The sequence below is a fragment of the Crotalus tigris genome, unplaced genomic scaffold (genome assembly GCF_016545835.1).
Source record: "Crotalus tigris isolate CLP2741 ecotype Arizona unplaced genomic scaffold, ASM1654583v1 scf7180000018371.15429387391:27106975, whole genome shotgun sequence".
Taxonomy (NCBI): Eukaryota; Metazoa; Chordata; class Lepidosauria; order Squamata; family Viperidae; genus Crotalus; species Crotalus tigris.
Genome location: NW_024096970.1, coordinates 11,994,968 through 12,018,995, shown reverse-complemented (window position 1 = coordinate 12,018,995; position 24,028 = coordinate 11,994,968). Strand labels below are relative to the sequence as shown.

Genomic DNA, 24,028 nt, shown 5'->3' with positions numbered 1-24,028 from the left:
AAGCTCAGGGACTGTATTGGTTGGAAAAATGCGGAAGAAACCTTTATCCTGCAATAGATAAACAATGGTTAAAATGATAGTGATGGTGATGAATGATTTATCAAAACATTTAAATCATCAGTATTTTGGTTTACTTATTTCTTCTACCACAAATCCTGAGCTTTTGTAAATTAAATTCTTACTACTATAGATAATTTGTAATTTCTACCTAAAAAACCCATCATTTTTAAAAAAATATATATAGTAGGAGTCTTAAGCTGAACAGCTTTTCTTTTTGTTCTCCATTTATATCAAACCTGGGCATTTTACGGTCTTCAGGCCACATCCAGTCTGTGGGCAATCCCAGTCTGGTTTGTGGCAGCAGGGAGGGGCATTGGTGTAGTGTTGGTGGCAGGCAGTGGCCGGCCCTCCACAACATGTCCCTTGGGAAAATTAATTGCCTACCCCTGATTATATTCATGTTTATCAGATATGAGAGCAAAGCTAAGAATAAACTAGAGAACAGATACAACACTAGGATATCCTGGGGTATTTAGCACGTATAGTTAGATATATGACTCACCAAATTGTTTAATAACCAGACCCTATCAGATAATTCAGCCCCTCCTTTTTTCTTGATAAAAATATATGCACATATAACCAAGCATGTGCGTTTTAAATACATGATTTTTAAAACAAATTTTACCTGATCTTCATTGAAAAAAAATCCTAAAAACAGTATACAATACCTGTGAAAATAAAATATTCACTATCTTCAAGCTGGGGAATGGGGAAATGTCTCTTGTGATAGGCTAATGACCCATTCTAAAAATGGACAGAACAAGGATTAAAACAAAACTTCCATGATTTTTACAATCATATATACATACAAATATTATTTCCCATACATTTAATCATTTTGTTCATTAAAATTACAATTTGGTGTAGCAGGAAGTTCATATGATTCTCATCTTCGCTTTACACTAATAGCTTAATATAAACACACAATTTTACTGCTGGTAATAATAAGGCAAGAATTCAATGAAACCCAAATACATCAAGGCAGAGGTTAATTCAAAGGAGTAATAGAAAAAAAAACCACAGCACGTTCAGTTGTAAACTATATCCAGGATTCAATAACTCTAAGGAATTGAATACTCATTAATTTAGAATGACAACTATTATCAGGCTATCACTACAGTATCTCTACAATGAGAAGGGCAGATGATTAGCCATCATAACACTGCTTTGTTCTTACCTGAGTCCATAATGATATGTCACATAATTGTTTATCCTTTCCTAATATTAATGCTATTAATAAGCCCTGGATGCAGTTTTGTTCATTTGACCTATATTAAAGCAAATAACAGCCACAAAACTGTATACATGATTGTAATTGAATCAACTTCATATAGTTAAGAACTGTTTCAAATGTTGAATATCCTTTCCTCTAGGACTGTGGTTCTCAACCTGTGGGTCGGGACTCCATTTGGGGTCGAACACCATTTCATGGGGGTCGCCAAACAACGCAGTCTGCCATTTTTTCCCCCTTTCCTTAGCTGTGCTACTCCCTTTTATTCTATTGGCTTTTGAAAGCCAATAGAATAGACTCTCTTGAATAGAGTCTAATCTATTGGCTTTCAAAAGCTAATAGGAATTGTCCAGGCTGTCTCTGCCCTGCTGAGCCCGCCGAAAGTCCCATTCTGCAAACGGTGCTGTAAGTTGTCTGCAGCGAAAGCGAGCTGTCTGGAAGTTTCCACCCCTCCCTGCTGAGCAACTACTAAAAATGTAAGTAAAAGAGGGCCAGGGGTGGGAGGCCAGTGCGCGCAGGGAGGGTTGCTGGGGTGCGTGGGGCCCGGCGGGTGCCTTACCTCCCTTGGGCTGGGCCAGCTGGTGGCCCAGCCAGTGGTCGGCCTGTGCCATCTCTGCCGCTTGCCAGCTATGCCTCAGGAGGTGCAGGGGGCGGCACCATGCATGTGCGGCGCTCCTGGGCAGGGAAAGTCCTCGACTTACGACCGGTTGGGTAGTCCTCGACTTACGACCGGTTGGGGTCGCGGCATTAAAAAGGTTGAGAACCACTGCTCTAGGAACATTCCTGTTCTAGCTAAGAATTCTCCTTAAGCAAAGTGATTTCTTCTTTTCTATGCCATTTCTCTTTTTCAACTCTATATTCCATAACTACCATAGATGCTCAGTACTTATTGCTTAATTGTTTCTCCTTTAATATTTGCTCGGAAAAGATATGTACTTTTCTAAACTTTGTGACCATCCTGAAAGAACGGATTTCTTTTACTCTTTGTTATCCACAATGCTGTTAGCACTCATAGTTTACTGTTAAAATGACAGGCAGTCCTTGTACAGTAATCACTTGTTTAGCAACCATATGAAGTTATGATAGTGCTGAATGAGGAGGAAACTGTTCGCAGAAGTTACAGCTGTTGCAGTGTACATGTAACAGTAACTTGAGAGTTTAGCAACCAGCACAGAATTATGCTGGTCACAGCATCTTGTGATTGCCATTTGCGACCATCGCTGCTGGCATTTGATAAAAGTCAAAGAGAAAGACAGAGGAAATCACAAGTCATGGTCATATGATATTGTATGATTCACTTAATGACCACAACCAGATTGTGCAGTTATGCATTTTTTTGCTTTACAACCACATCACTTAGCAATAGAATTCTGGTCCCTATTACAATTGCTAACTGAATTATAAATGCATTATAAATGAATGTTTCATTAATCTTTCTGTGTTGGTGAAATGTATATAATTAAATTATTTTATCCCAGTCAACTTTTATTCACAATATAGATAAAATTATTCCATAATCTCAGCCAACAACGATGAAAAGCAATCAATGAAGTATTTCAAAGGAGTATTAAATGAAATAGTTCCTTAAATAACTTCCTTCCACTGTGCCTGAAAAAGCAGGTTCCTCTCTTTTTAACCTTTTCATAGCCAAATGTATTAGAATAAAAACAAATAGATTAACCTAAGTAATGTAAGATTTTATGTGGAGTCTTGCTTCAGTCAATTCTCATCCTTTTAATATCAAAATATATTTTAAGTCTTTTTATAAAATATTTTATTGGTGTTTGTGACAAACATTTTAAACCATTGTTTTCTCAAGTTCAATAGAACATTGAACATTTTACAATAAAAATTGACAATAAAAGTAAATAAAAGGAATGATACTTAAAATTTGATTATCTCTTTTATCCCAATAAGCTTACTCATAAATAAGTCAGGATACATTTCGTCTGATTAAATCTCCAAAATAAGCAGTTATGGTCTTCAATCTATTATTCAGAAAATTTTGTTCTATTTCAACTTTTCCTCCTGGTCCAGCTAAGGAAGCTACCTGTAAAAAGAAAAATGGTATCAAAAATTAGACATTTGAGATATAATTGCATTTATGATGAGTAGTATAACTTGCAGTAATGTTTTATTATTTACCAAGTGGAACATTTACCCATCAGATACTCCTCCAGCAATTTAATTTTAGAATTAGGGTTAGAAATTGTTTCTTTCCATAATGCCTTTCTCCAGGATCTCTTTTAGCATTAATTTATTCCAAACTTATAATAAACCGATAGATAATTGCCAATTTCAAAATCCTATTCAAGAAATAATTGGTCATTGGTGAAAAATATTTTTCCTCATTTCAACTGTGATCTACAAATATTCTCCTTTACTACTACCAAATATTTTTCCCCTCCCCAAACATGCTGACTGGGTGAGCAAGAAGATAAAAAAAATAATCAAATGTGGTAAAAGCCAAAGATCTTTCTACTTTTTGTTCTGTTTATTCCTAATCCTTATTTCAGGTTTTCAGACCTACTGTAAAAATATAAAAGCAGCTCTGCTACATCACATCAAAAGTCCAGCCTATAAAGTATTCTGGTTAATTTTTGTTCCTATCAATACTCAAGTATTTTGCAGACAAAAGGCCTACATACAGTATATAGACTTTTCTTCTAGAACAGTGATGGCGAATCTTTTAGAGACCCAGTCCCCAAACTGCAACCCAAAACCCACTTATTTATCACCGGGTGTCGGGTGGGTGTGGCCGCGGTGGTCATGGCAGACTGAGTGTGTGGGGCCAGGGCGACAGGGGCAAATCCCTCGCCATCTCTGGGGCATGGCACGCGTGCCCACAGAGAGGGCTCTGAGTGCCGCCTCTGGCACGCGTGCCATAGGTTCACCACCACTGTTCTAGAGTATCTAATCTCAACTTGTGAATGGTTGCAAAAGTTATCACTGAGAAATGGATAAGCCAGGTGCTCATGTGTTCAGCATTTCATGTTTGTTCTGATGTCATCTGGCATGCCCACAGCCAGCCATAGAATCAACCCCCATCTTTGCCACATAAGATCCTTACGCAAGAATGTAGTCAAAAGAGATTTTTCCCCAACCCCTGTCTTTCTGTAAAGGAAAAAAAAAAAGCATTTGCCTTTTCAGCATCCAGTCAGTCCCAGAGTAGGAAGCCAAAAAACAAGAAGTAATACGTTGAAGCAGGAAATACAAAAACCATGAAGGCTATTTAAAAATAACAAAAGAATTTTGAGACAGGCAAGAGATAAGAAAGAAAGACTTGGAAAAGATGTAAAACCCAAAGTATTAAAACTTTAAAATTCCAGCCCCAAAGAATTGCTAAAATATTAGTTCAGAAACTATCTAATCAGGAAATACAGGAATGATGTAAGAATATCATAAATTAATTACACATTGTGCACGGAAACATTTTCTGTATACATTATGTAATTATTTAGGGTATTAACTGATACAAGATATTATAATAGCTGAATAATTAGAATGCTTTAAAAGGGTTCAATGAACAATGAATAGATTTATCAAAGGATCTCAGGGAGAGAAAGGGGGACAAATCAGTCAACACAACTGGAATTTTGCTGAACTGTTCGAAAGTTAAGACTATCCATGACAATCTACTGATGTTAATAAAATTGCTATTAATATTTCTATTTAGTACAAAAACTAGCCAAGTGTACAATATATTTCCATGTTCACTGTATTATTCCTCACATCTTTTAACATTAGTTAGAAGAGTTTCTTTCAAATTTTGTTTATAGTCTCATGTCTCAAAGACCAAATAAATCTGATGTTTTGCAATTTACATTTAATATGAATTCCTAACTATATGACAATTTTCATTTTTCTTCTCTCTTGTTCCAAGATTTAAACACAAGTTTAAATGCATTGAACTTTGTCTTTGTTTAAACGATTATTAAAAATTAAATAAAAATTAAATATTAATTTATATTTAGTTATAAAACTATAAAGAGTGAGGAACAGATGATTTTTTTTTAAAAAAAAACTTTGATTCCTTTCACACAATTATCCTGGGATGCTATAGTAAAAGTAGCCAGCCATCTAATTTAAACAAAACAAAAACAAATAACAAAAAAAAATCCCCCAAGAAAAATTCCAGATTCAAAGTTAAAACAGTATCAGAAACTATCTGTTAGACTGTCAAGTTCTGGGAATGTATATTTTCATTATTCTCATGTGCCATCAAATCTGTGTTGACTCTTAGCATTCATATAGTCCTTCTCTGTAATGGTCGATCCATTCCAGAATTCTTACTGAAGGCACAAATGACCATAAAATATATTACATTATGTTGAGCTCCTGAAATTATTCTATTTTTGTATGCTTTTAATAAAAGTTTAGTGACCTCTACATCATTACCTTAAATAAAATTCAGAAAAACTTCCTTAATTGAACTGGTTAAACCATGAAAACTGCAGACATTGAAGGACCTTTCTACCCATTTTAGCTATTGGGCCATTATGAATGCCCATTAATCATAGGTACAGCATAAAGTAAAATATCAATTGTGCCACAGAATCCACCACCTAATTATAGAATACAGACCACTACCTGGCCATTCAATAGTTACTCTCCTGGTATCAATAAGATATAGGCCACACAATACCACTAGGAAAATTATAGGAATCGAGAATGGCTGTAACTATATAATTCACAGGTCACTGAATCTTGACATTTTATACTATAAGGGGAACTTCTGTATTACACAATTCTTTGTAGGGAAATTGTGTACAGTATTACTTAATTTTTAGTGCAAAAGATAAATGCATTCAATTGTTCTTGCATGTTCAGTCAATAAAATTTTAATCATTCTATTTAATAGCTTTTAAGTCTCAAAATCCCTATGCAGACAGAGTACTGTATAAACATATAGAGAAACAGAGCACATATAAGTATATATGTTTTGGTTTTAGTACATTAAGCCTATTTTAAAGTACAGTGTTGTCTTTCTAATATAGTTGGAAACTTCTTGTTGATTTTCCACAAGTGTGGTCAGTGGGGATTCTGGGACCCACCAAAAAGGAGTTGGGGCAGCAAAGAAGCATTCAAGACCATAAGGTTATCTATGCCTGCCTTAGGCAATTTGATTATATTTAAATGATATGATTTTTATTTTTAGCTTATGAGAATTGTAGAAAATACGTAGTTCTGTTCTTTTTTTAACTCATAATAGAGTTCAGTTCAACTTGTAGTTATTAATTGTCTCCATTTACATATTAATTAGTGATCCATAGTCAAAGAATAGACAACTAGTAGGGAGTGTTCCATATGTTTATGTAAAATAACTGCATGTGCTATATGGTTAGAGCTCTCCTGCTTTAGGATTTTCAGGATGTTATTGTATAATATCACCCATCAGGTGGCTATGCAAATTGCAGTCAACAGGGATCTAGCCCCTCAACCAGAGGCCCAGGGCATGAAAGCGGCATTCTGCTTGGAAAATAATTCACAACAGTAACATGTTCCTGTTACTATGCAATTGGACTACTACAATGCATTTTTGGGTTAGGCTGCCTTTAAAGGTAATTAGCACAAAATGCAACAACATTCCTGGTAACTGACACTTTTTGCCGGTAGCATATTATGGTTTTGCTGCAGGCCCTGCAAAGATAACCAGGGTTTCCTGGTTTCCACATGCAATTTTAAATGCTTATTTTGACCTATAAAGCATTATATGGCTTCAGGTCTGCCTCTCCAACGACAATCCACCTGTCTCAGACATATCACCTGAGAAGTTGATGGAGGAGGGGGCACTAGGCCAGGATTAGCTATTTCTCCAATATATAGTCCCCACTGTGTGGAACATCTTTTCCATGGACATTCAACTTGCCCTGACAGTGATGGTCTTCTGTAAGGCTTCCTTTTTAATTTAATCAAGGTGATACCATCTGGTGAATTTTCTTTTTCCGTGTTTCTGTTTTTAATTTTACATTGGTTGTTTTTATTTCTGATTATTTTTTTTGTACTGTGGATATTTTATGTTTGTCTACCATTAAGAATTATATGATAATAGCACTATATAAATTTAATAAATGAATAAAATTGAAAGTGTTAACACTTATGAAAGTGATCTAAGACCACAATTGCTGACTTCAAGGTCTTGAACCTTGTAAAACTTTTTAAATGGAGGCTTCCCATAAAACATTTTCACAATCATCTGCACTTCTGCAAAAAGAGAACTGGCTGTAATTACTGCTTGCGTCGGGGCAATAATGCCGTTAAGTAATGGGACACATCCAATTTAACCCATGTACTAACATGTTAGTAATTTCTGATTGTCTTTCCAGAGTTTTCGGCTGTCAGTCTTAATAAAATACTGATCTTCTCTAAAAAGTTGGTAATTACCAAAGTTATTACCTCAACAGGTTTCACAAAACTTTATATAAACTTGGAAAATCTCAAGATTCTAAAGAATTTAGAGTCCATTACTATCTATGTATATTGGGATTGCAATGAGCTAGATACTACTTTCATTTGATAGGCTGTGTTGAAGTGAATAAATTGGCATTTAAATAACAATTTTATAGCATAGAATGCTATTATGCTTCATTATCAGCTATCCCAACAATTTCAGAAACTCCAGGCAGTATACAGTACATGGTGCCTTCTTCTACTTTCCTGCACAACAACAAACCAAGAATATGACTAGGCCAAAATTATCTAGTGAGTTTTGGTGGCTCAGGATAGGACAGAACTTCTCACCCCTTATCTCCTAAACCATATTTCTAAGCTTTTAAAACAAATTAATTTATGTTTAACGTGTATTATAGTGCCTGTAAATGCTGTCATGGTTTTAGCATTTATCTAAACCCCAACTAGTTTTGCTCCAAATATGTCCAACATGCTCTGAACAGTCCATCTTTTTTCTCAGTTTTAAAATACAACAAATCTTCACATTACGTATTTTTGGAATTGCTGCTCCCTCCAGAGGAAATGTAATGAAACCAAGTTTTGATAGCATCAATAAATAACAGTAGAAGTATATATACTAAACTATGTTTTAATTCTGGATAATAATTCTTTTGTATTTGACATCCCCCATCAGAATATTTATATGTCTGTGATTAAACAGTAACAAAACTAGAAAGTCAATGCTACATATGTCACAAACAGAGAATATTGATGGCAGATCCAGAACAGGCCTTAAAAAACAGTACTTGGAAAGCTCTATCCATACCCATTCAGTTTTGACTATTCTTCCCAGTCTTTTTTTTAAAGTGTAAGATTAGTGAGTGTAAGGAATGCAAAGATAGTTTAGTAAGAGAAACGCAAGAGTCATTAGAACCTTTAGGATAAAATAAGCAACATCCCAGTCTCGAGAAAGGAGAGACAGTCAAAGAGATTCAAAATAATTCTACTTCGATTCTATTTAGTGTAATGCTATTACCAAGAAAGATGAAAAAATATTTTATTTATTTGAATGGGCTTATAGATTAATCCAATTGCAAATGATTCTGAATAGCATACATCCTAACCTCTGTAAAGTGTGTTAAAAAAACAATGAAAGAAAAACACAAGCATATCAAATTTACATACAGACCAGAAACCCTAATTTACACTTTAATTACCAACTCAAACTATTAGTTTTATCTATAATTTATAACTCACCTGATCTATGTCAGCGTTACGTGGAAGAAAATAAACAATGTTGTTGGTAATCTTTTGTGACAGGTTAAAAATTTCAAATGTAAAATTGTGTTAAGAAAAAATATTTTATACTGCAATAGTTCTTTTAGCAGGACAATTTTCATATAATATATATATATATATATATATATATATATATATATATATATATATATATATATTCATATAATAAATACCAAATATTTTTATCTAATCATAGTCTAAATAAGAATTATTTTTACTGAATAACCCTAGGGAGGATTTATTTCATTTTTTATATTTTCAATAAATAAAAACAGAAATAGAAAATTGAGCCAGAATGGGGAAACCAGCTTTTGAACCTGCTTCCTTTTTAACTGATGGGGACTTACGGATCAACCCATATTGGAGGTATTATCAGCTTGGAATGATTAATTTAGCTCAACAACAATAATTTGTGTAAATTCTTTATTATAGATTTTTTTTACTTCCATTCTTTCCACCTCATTTTCACTCTGACATTGTACATTGCATTCTGAAATGATTTAATCCTTTCTATCATAGCCTGATTTCCATTTATTTTGCTGCATAACCACTCTACTGACATGACTTAGGATAGGAGTCCCCAACCTACAGACCATGGACCAGTATCAGGCCACGGCATGCCAGCAACTGGTCCGCACAAACAAAGCCCATCCGTGGGATGCAGGCAGCACACAAAACCACGTACCCTCCAGTCTGTGGAAAAACCTCTCTCCACGGAACCGGATCCTGGTGCCCAAAAGGGTGGGGACCTCTGCCTTAGAGCATAAAGCAGATCCCCCTGTCTTTCCCTACTCCCAGCAATACATTTGAAATGTAATAATTGGCTGTGCTGGCATGCAGAATAATGATGGATGGGGGGAACTGGAAGCTTATCCCTCAGGACTGAGTAGTCACTTTGGTTAGATCAGTCTCTGAGACATATGTACAAATTCATGCTGTCAGTCATCTCTAATTTCCAGATGTATAAACTATAGTTTCCATTATTCTAACTAGAACACTAGTTAGATGGCACTGTATTAAAGAACTTATTTAAAACAAAACTGAAGCATGTTATAATAATAATAATAAAGTTGGAAGGGACCTTGGAGATCATCTAGTTTAACCCCCTGCTCTGAACATTATTACTACGCTACTAATAACAATGGTTCATTGTAAGATTTATATAGCATCTGAAATCTTTCAGCTTTATGAACTCATTTAATGCTATTAATCTTTATTTTATTTTACAGATAGAACTTAATATACAACTAAATGTGCAACTTTGTAAAAACAAAAACTGTCATATCTGATAATTTTAAAAGCAAACATGCAAATCTTTCAGATGACTTAAAACTTCAAAACTTCGTACAAAATCAGGCAGCTTCAAATACTGTAGTTCATATAATGAATGTAAAACTTCCACGAGAAATAATTAAAATAATTAAAAAAATAAACTCCACACTGAAAATCTTATTCTGACACTTCCTTTGATATCTATTATAATAGTAAGCAAACAAAAAGAAACTATATGGCTTTTTGAGGGGTTTTTGGTGGTCTCTGAGCTTGGTTGTTTTCTTGCAGACATTTCATTATCCAAACTAGGTAACATCATCAGAGAGCACCAAGGATCCCTCATTTCAATGCTGAGGTACAATTATTTTCCTTTATTAGTTCATGACCTTTTATTTACCACCTTATTGTTCACTTCTCTTGTAGTTAGAAATCTCTTCCCACTGGTACACAGATATCAATCTGCAACTTTATTATCTGCTTTGCCAATTATACAAATTCTCGTTTAAGCTACAAAGATCACTATCTAATATTCTGAATTCCATTAAGTAGCAGATTAACATGCTTCAGTTTTGTTTTAATCTTTGTTTTAAGATTAAGATTTTTGTTTTAATCTTGTTGATTAGAAACAAGATGGAGCAAAGAACCCCCTAATGTAAAAATACAAAGCTTTGTCACTCACAGGAAAATAACATCAGTGTTACCTTTGCAGAATGAGGACTACGACAAAATTATTTTTTTAAAAGGATATCCATCAGGAGAGATCATGGTTTGAATATCAAAGATTTCTGCTGCAGCATATTCAGGTCCACCCCAGGGAGGACTCAAAAACACAACATCTGCTTTCAGACTGGATGCCAGCTTCATGAAATCACCACATATGAATTCTATCTGGTCTGCCACTCCATAAACCATGGCATTATTGTGAGCTAGTTGGATCTTCACAGGGTCAATGTCAACTGCAATTACTGAAAAGATCGAACAATTTTAAATATCAGCCAGGTTAAAAAGAAAACACATGAAAGAGTAAGATTTCATATAGTTTCTAGAAAAATAGTAACTTGCCTAGCTGTAGCTAAAATATAAACTGTATATTGCCTAGGGTTATTGCCTGTATCTGTATTATTTAGCCAGAATAGATTAAGAAACCTAAACTTTGAAAGATGATCTGGTTTGGTTTTTTTTTACAATTGAAACAGGGCAACATCTGGACTTCAACTCCCACAATTCCCCAACTGAATGCTGGCAGGGAAACTCTGGGAGTTGAAGTCCAGGTACCTTAAAGTTTCCAAGATTGAGAAACAGTAATTGGGAACAATATTTAGTCTGAACTAGCAATCCATTATTGCTGCTATGAAATATCTAGTAAAGTTCAAAGCTAATAAAAGAATTTACCTCTTTTTGCTGCCAAGGCAAACTGAATAGCATTTCCCCCAACACCGCAAAAAGCATCTACTATTATGTCAGAGTCAAAGGACAACCTTACACGGTCTGCAATATGTTCAGCAATCTTCTCAGGTGTTACGGAAAACCATCCCTCTGATAAAAAAGAGCAGTTAATGTATTTATGATATAGCCTTAAAAGAAAAGAATCCCAAAAACAAATAATCAAGTACGTCAGTGCAATGCACTTTATTGAATAGCCACACATACTTGTATACATTAAGAACACAAGTATAGAATTGCCGTGGGGAATCACACAAAGGCATCCCTTCCTCAACCTCCTAATTCCCAGGAGGCAGTATCAAGAAGCAATTATGTATGTGAACGATTCATCAGAGAACTTGGTTATTCTCTGAAAATAATTTTTAGGTCACAGAACGCAATATCATTAGAAGCTTACCTCTGTCTAATTGAATCCCTTCATCAAAACGAGAGAACAATCTATATCGTTGTGCCCAGTATTTAGACAGCTCAGGATCATCGGCTATTTCTTGAGGAAGGCACTTCAGGTTTCTGTTTTTCCACTTCTTCATCTTTTTATTTCTCTTCTTTTTCATAGCATTTGCTTCACCTATGTCAAACAAATCATTTTTTTTAAAAAACCCCAAACATTAAAAAAAATCTTTAAAAACACCAAGGAAGCTTCATTTAATTTCACTTCATCTTTTAAGACACAATATTCCAGAAATCAAACAGTTTCTGATGTGATGTGCTAAGCTATTATGTTGATGTGCTAAACTATTAGCATCTATAGTAAGAAAGCATAAATTCATTGGACATTTATTTAATGGCTGTATAGAATACAAGAAGAAGTATGACACTTTAGAAATGGAAAAGAACATAAAATCTCAGCCAGAAAAATCTAAATACAAAACTACCATTTGTTATTAATCAATTATATTTTTTTCTTTTAACATTCCTGTCTATTCACTATACAACTATAAACACAACATTATTTTTAATTTCACGTACTTTCTGTTTCCATTTGTAGGTAGTCTGGAATATTCAGGGGAATGAGTTTTCTTCCTAATGGAGCTTCTTCTCCTTCTATCAGCTTTTCCTTGCTTTTTTCAATACTTTCAATTTTGTGGGTATCTGGACTAGGATATTGCAAGTCACAATTTTGAAGACTCAAATTCTTCTCTGAGTGAGAAGTATTTTCCTGTTCATCTGAATCACTGCTGGTAAAAGTATGATAGACTCTACTTTCAGATCCAATTTTCACATCTTCATTAGCTTTTTTCAAGAATTTCTGTACCTAAAAACACTACATGTTATAAAAGTCAAATTTAAACAAAAAGGTTCTATCTTTAGCAGACACTGTGCCACAAAATCTACCTTGAAGAATTTTGGTAATAGGTGCATGAGTCTTCTGCTCACATTCGGATCTGTTAATCTTTCTTACAAAATAGGCAGTGAAAAAGTGGGCAGAAACAAATCTTTTGTTTTTATAATGGTTCATTCCATACATAATGGCACAATCAGATTAGAATCTTATGAGTGATATATATGGTTATTGTCTATCAGATGCTGCAAGGATTTCCCCCCTCCCCAGAGATTTTGGATACTTATGAAAAGACTGAAACTCTCCACTCCACTGTATACTTAAGTCTATTATCAGAAACAGGAAATGTTATCTATGCTTCGTGTTCTTCCTTAGAAAAATCTCCCCAGGACCTCACCATTGTGCTTGTGTTCCAAACATTGACATCTATTTTTAAAATATATTCTTTTGATAAATACATGTTACTTTTCACCTTTTCTCTTAATGCCTCTAGTGCAGAATGCCAGAACAAAAGGACAAGGGGGGACATGATAGCAGTATTCCGATATCTCAGGGGCTGCCTTAAAGAAGAGGGAATTAAGCTATTTTCCAAAGCACCTGAAGGCAGGACAAGAAACAACGAGTGGAAACTAATCAAGGAGAGAAGCAACCTAGAACTAAGGAGAAACTTCCTGACAGTGAGAACAATTAATCAGTGGAACAGCTGCCTCCAGAAGCAGTAAATGCTCCAACACTGGAAGTTTTTAAGAAGAGACTGGACAGCCATTTGTCCGAAATGGTGTAGGGTTTCCTGCCTGAGCAGGGGGTTGGACTAGATGACCTCTAAGGTCCCTTCCAACTTTACTACTATTACTATTACTAGTTAAGTGTCTGAGAACAAAGCCTTGTAATCATTTAAAGAGACCCCATATATTTCCTCTTCAGTTTCTTAACAACTTTACTTCAGCTATTTTTTCTGTTAACATATGCCATAAAGTGTATACCATTTTGTATATCATTTAATTATTTAATATAGTATTATACTATGATAGATATATCATAGTATAGTATATACTATACTATGATAGATAATATCAAACAGTGTAACACAATTAACATTAGAAAATGTAGTCCACTGTAATAAAGAAACAGCAGAATACTTTGTGTACTATACCAGAGGTCCCCAACCTTTTGGGCACCAGGGACCGGTTCCCTGGAGAGAGGTTTTTCCACAGACCAGAGGGTTCATGGTTTTGTCTGCTGCCTGCATCTCATAGATGGGGCTTTGCTTGTTTGTGTGCAGCTGGTTGCTGGCACGCCGCAGCCCGGTAGTGGTCCACGGACCGGACATTGGGGATCCCTGTACTATACTATATTCCATATGCAAGCAATATATACCTTATTTAAAGTCTTACTCTTCTTCAACATAAATGTTTCAGGTTCATCTGTAAAATACGTATGCTTGTTTTTAGTCTTGATTGTTCTGCGCATATCCAAGAACTCAGATTTAAATTTAATATTTTTATTAAGACGAATCACTTTTCTTTCACTGAAGGTAGGAATATCTTTGTATCTGAAGAAAAGAGGTTAAAAATTTACTATTTAGAAAGATGGCTTACATTTGTGTGTCTGTGTGTGTATGTTGGAGAAATATAAGAAAAATTGTACTTTTTACTCTTTAAGAAGGGGTTAAGTATAATTTATATGCAGTCTATCTTGGGATACAGAAGTTATAGTTAGTATACAATAAGGAAAGGATGAAGCCTATACCACAAGCTTGTAGATGTAGTTGACAAGTTATAAAGTCCTAAAAAACCTTAATATATTCTGCATATTTTCTTTTAAACACACATTGATTCTCAAGTTTACTCAAATTTGAAAGACATACAGGAATCATTAGTACAATTTACATTTGCTTTATTCTCTGGAGTCTTAAGAGGGACTGGGGGAAATCTTCACTTAAAAGACACTGTTGTTTTTAGGAAAGGTCTAAAACAAATTTGACAATATTAAGACACATGGAACTCAATTCCCAGAATTTCTAAGCCAGCGTGCTGTCTTAAAATTTGCTAAGTTTGAGCAGCACTGATCTACACAATGTAAAAAAACAAAAACAAAAAAAAACTTTAGTATACATTACTTTTGTCCTGTGCCATGCTTTAGCCCCAGCTGATGGCAAATTCCATCTGAATCAGCCTGAGGAATTTCTTCAACATCTAGTTCATGGCTTGAAAGAAATCACAATATCCATTACAATTCAAAACATGATGAATAATTAAAAGTAAATCATTGCTGTCTTCTGAATCGAAAACAGGGCATCTTTTTTTAAAAAATAAAATATTATATAGAAATTAGTATACTTTTCACTCATTTTTTTTTTCATCTAATCAATAGTGACCAAAACGCATGTGTCAGAAGCCCACTTTGATGCTCTCCCATCAGCTCCCTGGTGGGAAGATTATTTACAGAGACTTTGTCCTTGTGGCTGCAAGGAGGCAGCAACTCTCGGTCATAGGGTGCCCTGTATATGATGCCCCAAGACATGCTTTGATCGGCACAACCATTTGCAAATACCAGGCCCATGCAGATAAATTCTATTTTTATTATTTTTAAGGGATATTAACCCCACATTCACATATGAGGTGGCCAGTACACAAAACCTTTATTAGATATGTTTCATATCTAATTATTTTTTTCTACGCCAAGAAAATTACTGTATTAAACTACTTCCTTGTTTACTGTACTCTTTTATTTATTGTAAAGGCTGGTCGAAGACTGCAATAAAGATATTTGATTTGATAACACTTGTCGAAATGTTTTTGTTTACCTTAATTATGCAGTAATATATCAATGAAAACTTTCTAAATAGTTGAAATATGGTATAAAAAATACAAAAGTGAACAGTAAAATTCTTTTCCTACTTTCACATTATGTGCACTGTAGCAGAGACAAAACTGAAAACAATTCTGTTATAAAAAAAAATAAAACTCATAAGTAAGTATATATTTTCAGCAGAAAAGAAACAATAGATATCATGGAAGAGAATAGCCTTCTATTTTGCAGCATATCGTGAATTAATTTCTTAAACTGAGGGATGGGTAGCCAGTGGTTCTTGGAAACACCTGCTAAATTTTGCTTCCTCTCATTTTAAAGTAGGAATCAAATGTGTGTATGTGTGTGTGTGTGTACCATAAAATAATCCGAACACCAGGATAATACTAAAAACAAAACATCTGTCTGGATAAGTTCCTTCAGTTTTCTTGGCAAGATTTTTTGCAAATGGTTTGCCATTGTCTTCTTCCTAGCATTGAGAGAAAGTTACTGGCTAGCTTGTGCCTAAGACGGGATTAGACTCAAGTTTCCTGATTTCTAGCTGATGCCTAAACTACTATACTAAACGGCTCCTACAAAAAGAGTAGTGTAAGATTAAAGTAGACATACATGTTAATAGAAAAAAAGAGAGATTAGCACAGTCAATGCCCAATGAAGCATTAAGCCTGCAGCCGTCCCCCACAAGCGTACCCCCAAGCTCAATAGCATGAGAACAACAATCTGTTGACATGATGGATAACCTGCCTCCTCTTTAGTTTGACAGGCTTATGCTCAGGGGGTTCCTCATCACCATCATTACTCTCAGATCTTCCCTCTTTTGTGGTATTCAAAAGTTCCTGCTGTGAAGCTAGTATAAAAAAAGAAAAACATAATAGAATAATATATTTAAATTAAACACTTTGAGAAATTATTTTCTTTTCTCTAAGTAAATTAATATATTAATCTAGTTACTACAATTTCTGAAAGACAAAGGTGTCACGGGAATGCATTATAATTTAGAATGATTCCTGATTTAGGAATATTCAAATACTTTGTACCTGAAAACCCTTATTCCTAAGTTTTGTTGCTTTATTATAGAAATTAAAACATTTTAAAAATAAAATCAGAAAAAGGAAAAAAATATATAATACATATTAAAAATCTTAATTTTCATGATAGAAGTAAAACTTGAATATGCCAAGTAACATTGATCAGTCCTATTACATCCAAGAGCTGGTTTATAAAAAAAATCCAAGAGTGTAAATCTTCGTAGGCCCTGTTATATCATGAAAAAGAATATTTTTAGCTCTGACCTATGCCTAAGCATAATCCCTCTTTTTCTTCAGAAAATCACAAATGCCTAATAACAGGTACGTAATACAAAATAACATACACAATTTGAAACTATATTACTATAGCGATTGAGAAGCACTGCTCTAGGTTGTCCAATAAACTTTAAAAATGATGAAACTAGTTGTCTAGTGCTGTGTACTGAACTGCTCAGTAGCTAATATAACCTCTAAAAACTATACAGTAATAGTAGTAAAGTTGGAAGGGACCTTGGAGGTCATCAAGTCCAACCCCCTGCTCAGGCAGGAAACCCTACACCATATAAGCCTCTCTTTAAATGGAGACATCCTAAAGGCCTCAAGCCAAGAAATACCAAAAATGCTCTATTAAAATTACTAAAAAAATCTCAGTTTTAAAATCATAATCAACATACTTTTTATATTTTAAAATCCAACTATTTTGCTAATATGCGATAGTCCAATGAACTGAGTAGCTAATATTCATATTAACAATATTTTAAAAAGTATGGTAGAAACAGAATCATTGAAATAAATTTCAGTGCTGATTGCAATTCATGAATTTTTGATGGTACTAAGAAGCCTGGATCAAGGGGTTTAAAAACTTGATAGCTCATTTTTTTCCAACAGTCACAAAAATACCAGATTAAGACTGGAATACCAACCTGGCTGGTTTGAGCATCCATTTTTAGAAGACCCACTTCCTTCTGTTGATCCCTTATCTGATTTCTCAGTCTGCCCACAATTGTAAGGACTATGTCTTGCAATGCTTGCTGAAATCAGTTCTTTATGATTTTTAGTATCAGCTGCACTTTGCAATTTACTGTGTTCTGCTTCTTCTGAATTTAGATTTATTTCACTGATTTTAGAAAAAATGCAATCATTACTGGGATTATTATATATAACAGAATTTTCTTTGCAAATGTCTATGGAAGGGGGATAAGTATGAAAGGCTGAGTCTTGCATTTCTTCATGGTCTCCATGGCTGCCTGGGTTTAATAATTTTTCTGATTGCTTACTATTCAGCTTTTTTGTATTCATTTCTAGATCATGTGTAACAGCAACAGTCCAACCTTGACTTGCCCAGTAGTGAAACTGTTCCCAGTAGTACCAGTAGAGCTCATTATAGTGTTGCTCCCACTTATCCTTCATTTCAGGATTATTCCAAGGTTCAAGATTAGCCCCCTCCTCTTTCTTTTCCCAGCTTTTCAACAGAAGTTCTTCTCCAAACTGATGCCAGTATTTCTCCCATTCTTCATTCGTATGAAGTTCATTCAGTGGTATGCTTCCATTTTTACAGTATTCATCATAATCATCTTCCTTTTCCATTAAAATTTGATCATCAGAAAGAGAATGGTCATCATCACCCTCTTCCAAAGACTGTTGCATTGTTTCATGGATATCCTTTTGTAGCGACTTTTTTTTCCTTTTCTTTTTCTTCATCATTTTGTTAACTATCTTGCCAGTCTTCTCAGGAGCCTAAAATGTAATTTGAAAGCAAGCAAATAGAAACATTCTGGATTGCAAGTTCAGATCTAATATCCTAAACATTTCATGTACCAATCTTTTCCAATTTCCAATCTTTGCCACTCTTCTGATGCACTGAGATTATACAAGTGGCTGGTATATCAGCCATTAAAACTAACACCGGTGGAGACTCTGAATGCTTCTTCAGAATTATTAGAATATCAACAGTTTCAAAAAAAACCTATAGTGTTTTCTTTTTGAAGCCACAGGATGGCAATTTTATCAATAAACACAAAAAAAATCTCTTCAAAGTTTCCTGCACTGAAGCAATATAATTGAGGCAGAAATGGCCTGCATCTTCAAAAATGAGCTTCTGCATTTCCAGTTTATTGCCTCAATTACTCATAAAGAAACATACTTTGTTATTTGAAACACTTTAGACACAATTGCACTGAATCTTCTTTTCCCATCAAACAGAGAAAATGCCAGAAGATTGTAAATTCTAGGCTCACCTTAAGACATGAAAACCAGCTGGGCAACTTGGTTCAGTCACTGTCTCTCACCCCAACCCACCTTGCAGAATTATTATGGGGAAAATAGAAGGAGGAAAAAGTATTATGTATGTTCATTGCCTTCAACTACTTATAGTAATAAAGGCTGGATGAAAAATCTAAGAAATAAAAATATAACAGTAAACATGGAAGTAAAAACCATAAAAAAATCACTATTCTCTTTATATGCAATGTAATTCCACCGCATATTTCTTAGTTTATTTTCTAATTCAATAATTTAAACAGGATTGAATTTTACCACTTCTGTTTTATTGGCCAACAAAGTGCCAAACTGTACAGGTAACCCCATACTCTTCATGAGTTCAGTTTCTGAATCTAGTTCGACATCATCCTCTCCCAGAGCAAGACTGTTAAATTTTTCAGTTGTCTCAAAGATATGTTTCTCCTCTTTTTTGTTATCTTCAGTAACTTCCTCTTCCCCTGTTAATACACAATAGAAATGTATAAGGCAACATCCATCAATTTTGGATTGAAGAAAACTGGTTTGGTTTCAGGTCTAATATCAGTTTATAGGTTAAGGATTCTCCCTCACAAACTCATAGCACCTCTAGACTTTTTTTCGCTTTCTTGCTCTATTTTCTCTGGTATCTTATGTTTTTTTCTTCCACTTGCATCATATCCTAAACCCTCTATTACAGATATGTCAAACTCGTGACGTCACGTGACATCGCGAGACATGCTGGCAATGGAGTGGGTGCGGCTTCCGGATGATGCGTCCGGCCCACGAGCCAGCAGTTTAACCCCTATTCTATCACATTTCTGAGATTTTCCTTAATCAGTCCTATCCCAGAAATTCATGACTTTACTGCCATCTACCCTTTTTTTTTTAAAAAAAAATAGTTCTCAGTTAAGAAACACTTGTTCAGAGACCAGATTTAAGGTGGCGCTGAACGAATAGTATTTAAGAAGATGGTCTTCAAAATTCCAGTCACGCTAGCAGCCCCACAGTCATCTGCTTTGTAGCCAACCTGGATTTTCTACTTTATGGTACTTGTGGTCACAAGATCAGGTTTTGTAATCTTCCCCTCTAGCTTTTTACAAGCAAAGTTGATGGGGAAGCTGGCAGGAAATTTGATAGATAAATAGATAGAGAGATAAATAGATAGAGAGATAGATAGATTAGTATTAGTAAGCTGTAGGCGAGTTCTTGGTGCAACTTAATGGTTATTGTAGAATTTGCATGCTAGCACTCTGGTATTCAGTGTAAAAGGATATAGGTATAACACAAAATCCTTTACAGATTTTAAATAATTCTCCTTCATGAAGAATTCTTCTTAGGAAGTGTTCCCATTCTTTGGTGTTTTTGTATGAATTATGGCTCAGATGAAAATTTAATGGAATCTAATTTAATTTCACACAGAATTCATAAAATAGGAAAATATCTGACAGTAAAATGAGAAAACCCAACTATCTGATGCAATCTAATGGTTGGCCAGGTATTTGCAGCCCAGCTATGGTAATGCCTTTTTATAAAAGCTTTAAATGTATTAGTCAATTAAACATACCCGAAGATATTAATTCTCATACTGTCTATAACTGTAGTTGCAAAAAGCCAAAATTAACAAGAAACTTTCAATAATAAACTCACCTATGCTGTCTTCAGCATCTTTAACGTAAAAGCCTTTTAAGCCTAGTTTGTATAATTTTCGATCTCTGGAAAAAAATCAATAACATCAATGAGATATGGAAGTAAAGCATCAAGAAGCAACACAAATGGGTAACAAGAGGGGCTTTTTCAGTATGTATTTCATGTGCTTAATTTGCTTTCAAACTTAATTTGACATATAAAGTAGATCACAACCTACTACTCGATAAGATAGAAAAAAGTGGGTTAGACAACATCACCACCAGATGGATTCGTAGCTGGCTGACCGGCCGAACTCAACATGTGGTCCTCAATGGAACTGCATCTACATGGAGGGAAGTGTGTAGTGGGGTGCCCCAGGACTCTGTTCTAGGCCCAGTGCTCTTCAACATCTTCATCAATGATTTAGACGAGGGGATAAATGGCGAACTCATCAAATTTGCGGATGACACCAAGCTAGCAGGAATAGCCAACACTCCAGAAGACAGGCTTAAGATACAGGAGGACCTGGACAGACTTGAACACTGGGCGCTATCTAACAAAATGAAATTCAATGGTGAAAAAAGTAAGGTTCTACATTTAGGCAAGACAAACCAAATGTACAGTATAGTATAGGGGGTGCCTTGCTCAATAGTAGTAACTGTGAAAGGGATCTCGGAGTCCTAGTGGACAATCACTTAAATATGAGCCAGCAGTGTGCTGCAGCTGCCAAAAAAGCCAACTCAGTGCTGGGCTGCATTAACAGAGGGATAGAATCAAGATCATGTGAACTATTAATACCACTTTACAATGCCTTGGTAAGGCCACACTTGGAATACTGCATCCAGATTTGGTCACCACAATGTAAAAAAAGATGCTGAGACTCTAGAAAGAGTACAGAGAAGAGCAACAAAGATTATTAGGGGAGTGGAGGCTAAAACATATGAGGAAAGGTTGCTGGAATTGGGTATGTCTAGTTTAACGAAGAGAAGGACGAGGGGTGACATGATAGCAGTGTTCCAATATCTCAGGGGCTGCCACAAAGAAGGAGGAGTCAGGCTATTCTCCAAAGCACCTGAGGGCAGGACAAGAAGCAATGGATGGAAACTAATTAAGGAGAGAAGCAACCTAGAACTAAGGAGAAACTTCCCAACAGTTAGAACAATTAACCAGTGGAACAACCTGCTTCCAGAAGCGGTGAATGCTCCAACACTGGAAGTTTTTAAGAAGAGACTGGACAGCCATTTATCCGAAATGGTGTAGGATTTCCTGCCTGCCTGAGCAGGGAGTTGGACTCGATGACCTCCAAGGTCTCTTCCAACTTTATTATTATTATATCAGTAACAAAATTTCAATCCAGCCAAAAGAGAGCATACTGAATCTAATTTAAACGGGAACAGGTATAGAAAACAAGCTCTCAGCTGTCTAATTTTACAAAAGAATGAATACTATTGTTAAGCAGAAAAAAGGATCTCCCTCACATTCCAAAATAAGCAATGTCTTATCACTTGGATTCCTTCAATAGCTAGAAAGACATAATCAAGTGTTCTATTTATGCTAACAATGCATCCACTAATTTGGTGATAAAAAGATCATTCCAAAAGCAGAGATCCACTCCTGAAAAAGATCTCTTTTTGTATAGTGAGGGTATCTGGATGAAATCTCTAAATACTGGCAGACTTGTGCTGAGATAAGTAATCCTTCAGATAGCCTTGAATTGAAGCAATGAAGAGTTTTAAAAGGGAAGACTAGTATTTTTCAGTTTGGTTATAAAAACCTATGCAGCAGCCGAAGCAGGTAAGACTATTGTTAATAAAAGCTAATTCCTATCTGCAGATTAGAAGACATATTCCAGACTATTTACAAAGCACCATTCTATGCTTATAATAGTACACTAACATAAGTTGTAGTTCCATAGTTTATTCTAATAACATTTCCATAAGTCATATAACATATTAAAACAGTGTGGCTTTCTTTAATTAATAGGTAATGTGGTTTGTTTACTTTGGGGTCATGTTATTATACAAACACACTTGGTTAGACTGTGTTGTATCAAGAAGCCCTGGTTAAAGGGGCACAGCAACTTTCCCCTACAAAATGCATCTTTACAAAAAATGAAGAAAAATGCCCCATCTCTCACTTTTGCTCCACTCCAAAAAGCTTGTCAGGCAACAATCAACCCCCGCGCGAGCGTACACTGCTCGCCTCCGGGCTTAATTTCCACTGAGAGCTACGCGAGGGTGATATTATGTCTAACTTCCTAAGCGCCAAGAGGTGACCTGATCATCTCGTATGCCTTTGAATTGGCACAGGATTTTTTCTTTTACCTGCAAAAGACTAAGAGGCTCAACTCAAATCCGAAATCCAGTCTCGCCCCCCGCACCCCCTCCTGCTATAATCATGCAAACCAGTGTTTTTCAGCCTCAGCATCTTTAAGATGTATGGACAAGCAAGCTGGCTGGAGAATTCTGGAAGTTGAAGTTCATATATCTAAAAGATCCGGAAGTTGAGAAACACAGATCTGGGTGATCGAGAAGAGCCACGAATCGACCAACTGGCGCCGACTCACTCGACGAACGCCCGGGTGCACAAACAGAAGATGTCTCCGTTGCTGCCCTCTCCTCTGTTCAGCACCATTAGCAGCTCTGCCACCATCAGATTCCTTTCGCCCTCGCGCAGCATAGCGATCTGCGGCCGCCGCTGCTCTACCTGCTGTTCTCCTGCAGAGAGGCAATAATTTCGATCTTCCCGACCAAGCAAGCATGGGATCGACCTTACAACGGAAGCGGATCTCTGCGCCAGTTACCCTCTTGGAGTCCGGAAGGGGAGGGGCCTGCAAGCAAGTTGCGAGCAAGGCAATTTTTTTTTTTTTTTGGCTGAGTTGTGAGCGTGAATTACAGCTTTCGGTGTAATCGTGACGGTGACCGCCCTATAGAAGACGATTTCGCATAGAAACAATGGAAAAAGTAGCATTTGAGCGGATGTCTGTAGAGAGTGGCCTACCACAGCCCCTGGAAGAAAGAGAGAGATATCAATACTTTGGAACAGTGTTACTCAAACTTAGTGGGCTGGAGAATTCTGGGAGATGAAGTCCACCCAGCTTAAACTTGCCAAGTTGGAGAAACATTGCTTTATCGTCCTCGACTGAGCCACTGTTGTTAAGTGGCTAAGTGGAAAGTTTACAACTTTCTTGCCACAGTTAGTAAGTGAATCCTAGCAATTGTTCAGTTAGTAACACAGTTAAGTGAATATGGCTTCTCCATTGACATTAGCTGTCAAAAGTTGCAAAAGGTGATCACATGACCCCAGGACACTGCAACTGTCATAAATGAGTCAGTTTGCCAAGTGGCT

General features: G+C 35.7%; 1 protein-coding gene across 3 annotated transcripts; it reads right to left on the bottom strand.

Annotated features, from left to right (window-relative positions):
• Nucleotides 1-3,041: 3,041 nt before the first annotated feature.
• Nucleotides 3,042-23,551, bottom strand: TGS1 (trimethylguanosine synthase 1). Of its 3 annotated transcripts, none has more exons than XM_039351386.1 (13): nt 23,247-23,551; nt 20,702-20,766; nt 19,352-19,533; nt 17,740-18,553; nt 16,533-16,635; nt 15,097-15,183; nt 14,355-14,529; nt 12,665-12,950; nt 12,093-12,263; nt 11,645-11,788; nt 11,001-11,217; nt 8,939-9,017; nt 3,042-3,341 (listed from the first exon to the last, which is right to left on the bottom strand). In XM_039351386.1, exons 1-13 carry the CDS (start codon nt 23,357-23,359, stop codon nt 3,225-3,227), a joined length of 2,553 nt encoding a protein of 850 aa, XP_039207320.1. In that variant the 5' UTR covers nt 23,360-23,551; the 3' UTR covers nt 3,042-3,224. The 3 variants fall into 3 exon arrangements, with proteins under 3 accessions (XP_039207320.1, XP_039207321.1, XP_039207322.1); XM_039351387.1 differs by having other exon boundaries at nt 23,387-23,551; XM_039351388.1 differs by lacking the exons at nt 19,352-19,533; nt 20,702-20,766; nt 23,247-23,551 and adding an exon at nt 19,054-19,345.
• Nucleotides 23,552-24,028: the final 477 nt, after the last annotated feature.

Excerpts from the sequence above, each read along its gene's own strand:
- TGS1 (XM_039351386.1), bottom strand. The coding sequence starts at position 23,359 with ATGCTGCGCGAGGGCGAAAGGAATCTGATGGTGGCAGAGCTGCTAATG. Across the intron at positions 11,218-11,644 it reads TGCCTTGGCAGCAAAAAGAG|TAATTGCAGTTGACATTGAC; the intron begins GTAAATTCTTTT and ends CGATCTTTTCAG. Across the intron at positions 9,018-11,000 it reads ACCATGATCTCTCCTGATGG|ATTTGAAATTTTTAACCTGT; the intron begins ATATCCTTTTAA and ends ACACAATTTTAC.